This window comes from Petaurus breviceps, unplaced genomic scaffold (assembly GCF_028583685.1).
Source record: "Petaurus breviceps papuanus isolate PSGF00001 unplaced genomic scaffold, PetGlider_PUasm1.0 164, whole genome shotgun sequence".
Classification (NCBI taxonomy): Eukaryota; Metazoa; Chordata; class Mammalia; order Diprotodontia; family Petauridae; genus Petaurus; species Petaurus breviceps.
In genome coordinates this window covers 14625643-14634224 of record NW_027185735.1, presented here as the reverse complement: position 1 = coordinate 14634224, position 8582 = coordinate 14625643, and the positions used below count along the sequence as shown (strand labels likewise).

General features: G+C 42.5%; 1 protein-coding gene across 1 annotated transcript in view; it reads right to left on the bottom strand.

The window, feature by feature from the left end:
- PLEKHG3 (pleckstrin homology and RhoGEF domain containing G3) overlaps window positions 1-8582 on the bottom strand; it is a 52547-nt gene that overhangs the window by 15277 nt on the left and 28688 nt on the right. The window contains 2 exon segments of the mRNA XM_069082376.1: window positions 1070-1167; window positions 1768-2160. Coding sequence (XP_068938477.1) covers window positions 1070-1167; window positions 1768-2160 — 491 coding nt within the window.

The following is an 8582-nucleotide window of genomic DNA, read 5'->3' as shown; positions in this document are numbered from 1 at the left end:
AGGGAGGGGAAATTATTTGCAGCAAACATGACGGGCATAGGTGAGGGATATAATTACCCACCTTCAGGAGGGAAAACTGCTCCAGTGCTGGCAAAAGGAGTCAAACACACAAAGGGAAAGATTAAAGGAAAGGAAAAAAGAGTCTCTGGGATAGACGTTAAGATTCCTGGATTAGAGCATTTCAGGGTATGAATCAAAGTGAGATTCTCTGTATACAAGCTCAGGTTCATTTATATAACTAGTCAAAGGAAAACTGCAAGTAACCCCAGGGACATTTTTTCCTGTGTTTCCCCTCAATGTCTCCCTCTTCATTTGACCCCACGTTCTTCCAAATTCCATCTCTTTCCTGTCTAAACCTTCCTCCAGAGCCACAATAATCCTTCCTTCTGCAGAACCCAGAGAAGATTCTACCTGCCTTACTATTTAAAGCTCACCTAATTTCTGCTCCTAGGACCCTTTCCCTTGGGTTCTTCAGACAAAAGATAGGGAGCATTACTATCCTTCCTTTCCCTACCTCTAATCATATTCCTTCATGAAAGAGATCACAGATAAACTAATAGAACCCTTAAACATTTCAAGTCACAGTATATCCTACCAATATACTAAGTAGTCCTCGCAGAGCCACCAGCATCATTTAGCTTGTCTAGAAGCCAGTGGAAGATGTAGAGAGAATACTGTCACAAAAGCAAGAGGAAAAAAGAGAGAAGAAAGAAAAAGAGGTATCTCTGGAGAAGAAATGGCACTATCATGTCTAGATGGTCTAGGGAGTCTTCAAGAAGCCCCACTCAACCTATGAATACGGTAAACCAAAAATTACACTAATGATTCTATCCAAAGAGGGAGGTCCTTCCAAAGTATCCTCACAGCTCCCTAAAGGAGCTTGTACTGATGTAACTAATTCCATCCCAGAGGTGGGAAAACCAATAGGTACAGGGCAGAAAGGAAAGGGCACTAATGAGGGAGGGCAGGAGTGAAAGCAGACTCTTCATTCAACACTGTGGTACTTACCCCTGCCCCAACCAGAGCTCTGAGAGGCCTAGGAAGAATGAGCTCCTGGCTTGCCACTCACCTGTTTAGTGCATAGATGTTTTCTATGTTCCCAAAAAGTGCACTGACTTGCTCGGGTTTCAGCAGCCCTGGTGTGTCGATGATCTTCAAAAGGTAATCCTGTCATGGGGGAAGTGAGTTGAGGACAACACAGTACCACTCCCACTACATGGTGCACTCTCTGGGTATCACTTTATTCCTATTTGCCTCTTCTATATTGATAGAGCCCCTTTCCAGCTTTATTCCTGGGGAATACCTAGAGAACACTAACTGCCACCATGCCAACTCTGAGAGCGGCCAATATGATGCCTGTTTCCCTTTTGGTTCTGCCCCTTTCTCCTGCCTTTCTGACACTGCTACTCCCAGGATTCAACAGGCTGTTCCAATGATCCAATTTCCTGGTCTGACCAGTCAGAGAAACAAAGGGGGAAAATTGCAGATCTGTGGTTTCGGTAAATTCAGTTAAACGACATCTGAGGGCTAAGCTTTGGGCTCTATTCCTCTTCCTAAATCTTAGTCCTGGGAAGCAGAATTACTGGGACCAAGCCTTCAAGGTTTTTCCTTTCTAGGGGAGAAACCAGCTGGACACTGCAGACACCAAAGTCCCTTGGTCTATTTTGGAGACATGTGCTCCATGCTCCATCCCTCACTCCACAATGATCCAAGGGAGAAAAAATAACAATGACTACAGAGGCAGGTGGACCTAAATGAGTGGCTCACCTCAACGATGCTTCGGAGGTCCTGTACATACATGCGCTCCGTCTCTACAATCTCCCGCACCACTCGGCCCAGGTAACTCAGCTTGTGATGTCCAGGCCCAGATGTAGACCGGGAGCTAAATGGTGAGCCTTTTAGGGATCCTCTCAGATTCAGCCAGCTGCTGGAATTGTTATGGCTATTAGGGATATGGCAGGCATGGGGGGAGCCAGACTCGCTATCAGCCACAGGTCCAGTTCCATTTGGTTCTTCCATGGCCTGACTGTCCCGGGATGAGCCTGAAGAAGAGGTGCTAAAGGCCAAGCTCACTGGACGCTCTTGGGTTGCATCTTGATGTAAGGAGACTGAGACAGGCATCCTGGCATTGCTGCTTAGTGAAGAAACTTTGGGGCCATTCTAGAGAGACAAAGAAAGAATACTACAAGGCTTGAAACATGACAAGTCTCCTGTTAGAACCTAGAAAAAGGGCCTCCCAATAGGAGAGACCTCTCCTAGAAAGATACCTGTATGTCTTGAGGGACCCCAGAATAAAAGTCCCCCAGATCTCACTGGCTCAGAAGTAGTGTCAGACCTTTCACTACCCCTATCTACTACCATCCACTACCTCCATCTCCCAAATGAAGGTAGTTGAATGAAGAAATGAAATGTCTAGTCCCCTTGGAGTTCTTAGCTCCATCCTCCAGTCACAGGGGCAGAGGATATTGATAAGGGAGGAATAACAAAGATGCTAAGTTAATAAGTTTTTACTTATCAGACTAGGCCAGGGAAAGTTCTGAAAGGATTGAATTTCCATGTACAGTTATCCCTTCCATATTGCGACTTTCCTCATCGTGGTTTTGATCTATCATAGGTCAGCATAAGAAATTAAATGGGAATTTTGGGGGAGTTTTGCAGAAGCTGCAGACAACAATTGAAGGTCAGGAGACAACATAGAACCTATGACCAAATACTTAACCCAAATTTTACAGTAAGGTACTGTAAACATCCCATAAAAGAAAAAGTTCTCTGCTACAAAGAGTAGGCCAAAAAAATTTTCAAACATTTTCCAGACTGTAGAGGTGCTGTGCCCTTAACCCTCATGATGTGGAAGGGAAAAGTACTTCAGTACTGTACTTCAGAAGGGAAAAGGAGGAGCCCAAGTCAATTAAATGGTTTATGAAAGCTTTCCTAAATAAACACGTGGTTATCAAAGGCTATTTATTGGGTGCTCAGCCATATAGCATATTGTACTGAATGCTATATAGGGTGAATTAATCAAGCATAGCCCCTGTCCCCTAGTGCTCATGATTGAAGACTGTCATAGAGGCCAACATTGATCTCTGTCAGCACTGACACCCCTGCTGCCCCGAATATATCTTGGACTCTTATCTCCTCCGAGAATGCTGGATTGGTATATGTCATCTTCAGTTGTAACATATGTGTATATGTATATATATGTATGTATGTATAGCTTATAAACTAAAGGTTTAAGACCATTAGGTTCCCTGGATTATTTATTCTTTGAAGTGAAGAGCTCCATTTTTATGGTATAACAGAAGGAACCTGGAACTACATAGGACTTGGGAGAACTGGAAATCTACTCCTAGCTTTGCTTTCAATGTGACATTGAGACTGTTGCTTAAGGTCTCAGCATCTCAGTTTTTCCTTCTATAAAATAAGATTACAAACTTCCCTACCCACTCCCTCCTATTGGACGTGAGGATCTGATGAGTTGGGGGAATACAAAAGTACTACATCAAAGTCAGGTCAACTTGACTTTCACCACCATGACTGTGTCCCAAAAAGCTTCTATTGTAGTGATTCTCAAAGTGTGATCTTGACATCTCTGGGGATCCCCAAAGATTCCTTCAGGGGCTCCACAAAGTCAAAAATGTTTCCATCATAATACAAATATATTTTAATTTCTAATATGGTAAATAGCCATAGATAACCTACATAAAGAAAAGCTCTTTGGAAGGGTCTTTGATTTTTCAGAGCGCAAAGGGATCCTGAGACCAAAAAGTTTAAGAACCAGTTCTAATCTATCTTGTCCTACAGGAAAACAGAAGGGAAGGGGATGGGGGGGGCGGGGCATAGAAGGGAAGGCAGACTGGGGAAAGGCACGAGCAGAACGCGTGTCCTCTCTGGGTGGGGGGAAGGGAGAGATGGGGAGAAAATTTGGAACTCAAAATCTTATGGAAATCAGTGTTGAAAACTAAAAATAAATGATTTTTTAAAAAATAGAACTATTCTTCTAGAGCATCTAATTTAGTGCCCTGAAAACCGATTACACAGTTAATCTTCCATTCAATTCTACACAAATTTATTAAGTGCTAACTATGTGCTCAGGCCTTTCTGACTCCAGGCCCCTTACTCTATCCACAATGCCAGGGGCCTCAGCGGATAGAGTGCCAGACTCATTTTCGTGAGTTCAAACCTTCATACTACAGTGAAATATCACAGAAGTCCTCTAGGCCCCACAACAAATACTGAAGAAAAAATATGAATAACTCTTCAAAGCTAACTGGCTTGCTTAGGCTTTGGTTGCTCAAAAGTCACCACTGACCTTCCTTTTACTCTCAGTGTCGGATTCCCCCTTCCCAAACAAGGAAGAAGCTTCATTTAGAATAGGGAAAATTAGGGAGAAAAGCCAAGGCTGGCAAGGCCAACTCCTCTCAGAATCCCAATGTCAGAAAGTCTGGGAGGTTGCAAGACCTCTCTCTGAGGCAGACCATGAAAGGTTGTTGGTGCCAGGCTGTTTGGGTGCACGGAATGTGTGTAGGCCCGTGTATCCATGTACAACTGTTGTATCCTACTTCTTCCATTAACCCAGCTGTGTGGGCTTGGGAAAAGAATTTAACCTTCTGAGCTTTAGTTATTTAGTCTGTGAAATGAAAAAGTTAGCCAGCTAAGGTCCTTTAGCAGGAGTTTTTAACCTGGGATCCCTGAATTTTTTAAAAAATATTTTCATAATTTTAAGATTTTGATGAATTGATTTCCTTCGTAATCTTTATATTTTATTTTATGCATTTAAAAAGTATTATTCTGAGAAGGGATTCATCAAGACTGCCAAGTGGGGAACAGAAAAAGAATCAGTGCTAGAGTGATACCCTTCCAGACATTCTTGAGTCCAAAATACAGGAAAATTCTTCAGGCCTGAGACACCACTGGGTTCCACTGAGTCCATTTTATTATTGTGTTATGTTAAAAAGAGGCCCTCCCAGGGCCTCTCTGGTTGCCAGGCTGGGCATCAGCCTGGAAGCTGCTGTAGTGATAAAGTGCCCTCAGTCTCAGTTGAACTTTACTCACTGGGTACCAGGTGTTGCTCAGAGACAAAGATGAAGGTGACACTACACCTCAGAATGGAGTAGTGGGCACTGCCCATTTGAAGGAGCAAGATAAGCTAATATAAGAAACCAGGGTTCCAGGAATACTCCTGTGCTGGAGTCGATACCAGATATGCACATGCTCATGTCACACCAGCCTCCCCTTCCTTGCCCCGCCACACTAAATTCCCAGAGCTCAATGCATCCCACTCTGAAGCTAAGTGATGGCCACTCATTGTTATTGTGTTTCAGGGACACTCTCCCTGAGTGTGTGCTGCCACGGGAATTCAGCATCTCCTCACCACCACACCACAATGTCACGGCCTCTCATCACCCTCCTCCAGGCTTTAACATTAGCAGAGCTTTAGTAGCAGTGCTTCAAGTAGAGACAAGGCTGGAAAGAGAATCCAGAAGGCAAAATAATTGATTTGCTCCCTTTTGGTGCCACTAGAAGGTATAAGGATTAAATGAAGAATGATATAATCATTAGGGATGAATAACAGCATCCAGAGGTATTCTCCATTCACCATTTACCCCTCACTCCTCTGCCCCCAATACCACCCTACCCTATCCTGGTTCTCTTGCCTAAGGAGCAAAAGGTATGAAGCTGGAAATGAGGAAAGAAACAAAATCTACCTGCAATTTCACCACTAATTCCTTGTGTAGTCAATCCTTCTGTTTGTGCATACAAAAACATAACTATACATATACACATGACACACTCATAAATTGGAGTAATCCTAGAAGAACGGCACTAGGAAAAGACAGGAGGACCAAGGAAGACTTCTTGCAGAAGGCAGGGTTTTAGGTGAGACTTGAAGAAAACCAGGAAAGCCAAGAGGAAGAGATAAAAGGAAGGACTGAATTTCAGCCATGAGGGACAGCCAGCGAAAATGGAGTCAGGAAATGGAGTATCTTGTGGGAGGAACAGCAAAGGAAGCCAGCCACTGAATTGTAGGGTCTATGGAGGAGAGTGAAATGAAAAAACTGGAAGGTAGGAAAGGATCAGATTATGAAGGACTTTAAAAGACAAAGAGAATCAGTGTCTATGGCCAATGTCTTCATTCATTTGGCTTAAGTCTACCTCCACGAATGAATGAATGAATAAAAAAAACCCATTATTAAATACTTACTGGGTATCAAGTACTGTACTTTTTTGTTATAAGGGAGGTTGAGGTGGCAGAATAATTGGAAATGACAAATGATATCAAAAGAAAAAAGACCCTTAATGAAACATTCCTTCCCAAAATTAGCAGTGAAGACTATGTGTAACTAGATCTTCTAAACTCTTTCCCTGATAGCTTGCTGCCTCCTAAGAGACCCCTGGGAAGATTAACAAAATGTTGTCAGTGATAGTACCCTGAGCTTCTCCACCCAAGAATGTCCCTTGAGAAATGTAGCAGTGCTATATTTTATTCCATTCTCAAAGGAACCATTAAATTAACTTTGCCCTGCCTTTCTAAAGAGGCTGCTAGCAACTTAATACCGTGTCATCCTGGAACAAAGCAAGACAAAAACACAAAATCCTCCCCTGCCCTTAACCCTTGACCCAGTAAGAATGAATCTTTGCTGTGGTTCAAAGCTCACTACCCAGAGTTTAGTATCAATTCCTTCTTTTCCCCCATATGAGGACTTATCCAGAATAACAGCTCCACAACCCAAAAAACCCTTCTCTGAAGAATGCCTCTTTGATGACCTCTGGGTTGCACCTGGGGACAGTCAACTCTTAAGGGACAGCTAAATGAAAAAGGCAAGAGTTTATAAAGTATCCCTTAGGAACCTAGGTTGCAGCCTTTAAAACAATTTGAATCAGAACAGCTATAACTCCCACAATTCAGGTCCAACGATGTGCAGACTGAACCGCTGGAGGGTCCCCTCAGAGTCAGACTTTTTTTTTTTTTTTAAAGCAATCGGGGTTAAATAACTTGCTCAAAGTTACACGGCCAGTTATTTTGTGTGGGTGCTGAGTATCTGAGGCCAGAACCGATCCCAGGTCTCCTGGACACTGGGAATGGCACTCTTACCCTCAGAGTCAATCTTTAGCCAACCAGCTTCAAGTAGGTGCACAAGAAGCCCAGGTATAGGAAAAACCTATTTTCCTCATCAAAGCTATTTTAACTCCTTTTCTGTACCCCCTGGCTCAATTTAGGGGCATTCTTCCATGTAGACCAAGCTCAATTTTTTCATCAATGCCCATTTCAGTCCCTGGGAAGATTCCAGAGGAAGAGAAAACCTGGTAAGTTTCCTCTGACTCCCATTGAACCCCAATACAGCCTAAGGTGAGTGGGAATTCCTAGACCCCTGAGAGATTAGGGCTTTTGAAAACACAGTATTTTATTTTTTTCCCCAATTACATGTTAAAATAATTCTTAAAATTTTTTTTAAAGTTTTGAGTTCCAAATTCTATTCCTCCCTCCCTCTCTTCCCTCCCATCTTCCTGAGATGGTAAGCAATCCAATATAGTTTATATATGTGCAATCATTTTATTAGTCATTATGTATAAGAAAGGAAAAAAAGAGAGGGAGGGAGGGAGGAAGGGAGGGAGGAAGGAAGGGAGGAAGGAAGGAAGGAAGGAAGGAAGGAAGGAAGGAAGGAAGGAAGGAAGGAAGGAAGGAAGGAAGGAAGGAAGGAAAAGAGCATGCTTCAGTCTATATTCAGACAGTATCAGTTCTTTCTCTGGAGATAGATGTTTCATCCTGAGTCTAACATTTCACACCATATACTAAGATAAAGTCAAAATGGGTACATGATTTACACATACAGGTTGGGGCTTTTGACATGACTTTTTTCTGGTCGTATTCCCCTCCACCTACTCTACATTGCAGGCCACCTTGCTTTTTCTTGCACAAGACATGCCACCTCTGTACTCTGAGTATTTTCACTGGCTATTCTCCATGCCTGAAATCCTTTCCCTTCTCATTGCCATCCCCTCCTGGCTTTTCTAGTTTCCTTCAAAGCTAAGCTAAAATCCCACTTTCTACAAGAAGCATTTTCCTGTCTTCTTTAATCTTAGTGCCTTCCCTCTAAGATCATTTCCAAAGTTATCTTGTATATATCTTATTTGTACATATCTGCTTGCATGTTGTCTTTTCCATTAGAGACATGAGTGCCTTGAAGGGAGAAACTATTATTGCCTTTCTTTGTGTTCCCAACACTTATTTAGCATAGTGCCTGCCTGTCACATAGATGCCTAATAAATGCTTAACTTGCTTTCAGTAGACTCTTATCTCACAAAGGAGCTGATAATTAAGGCTTACCAGTTCTGCAACTGAAGAATGACCTTGGAACTTGTCAGTCACTATCCTAGCTAAAATATAATAAAAATATAATCAAGGCCCCATGATAATGACACTATTTGGTATAAAAGATGTTATAAGTTCCTAGGTACCAGGAAAGAATGAATATTAAGTGAGGATTAGAGGAGAAAAAAAAACCAGAAGAGTCTTAACAAATTGCCATTTAAAAAAAAAGCTGCCAGGATTCAAATTCAATGACTTCTGGTTCCCCAAAGAC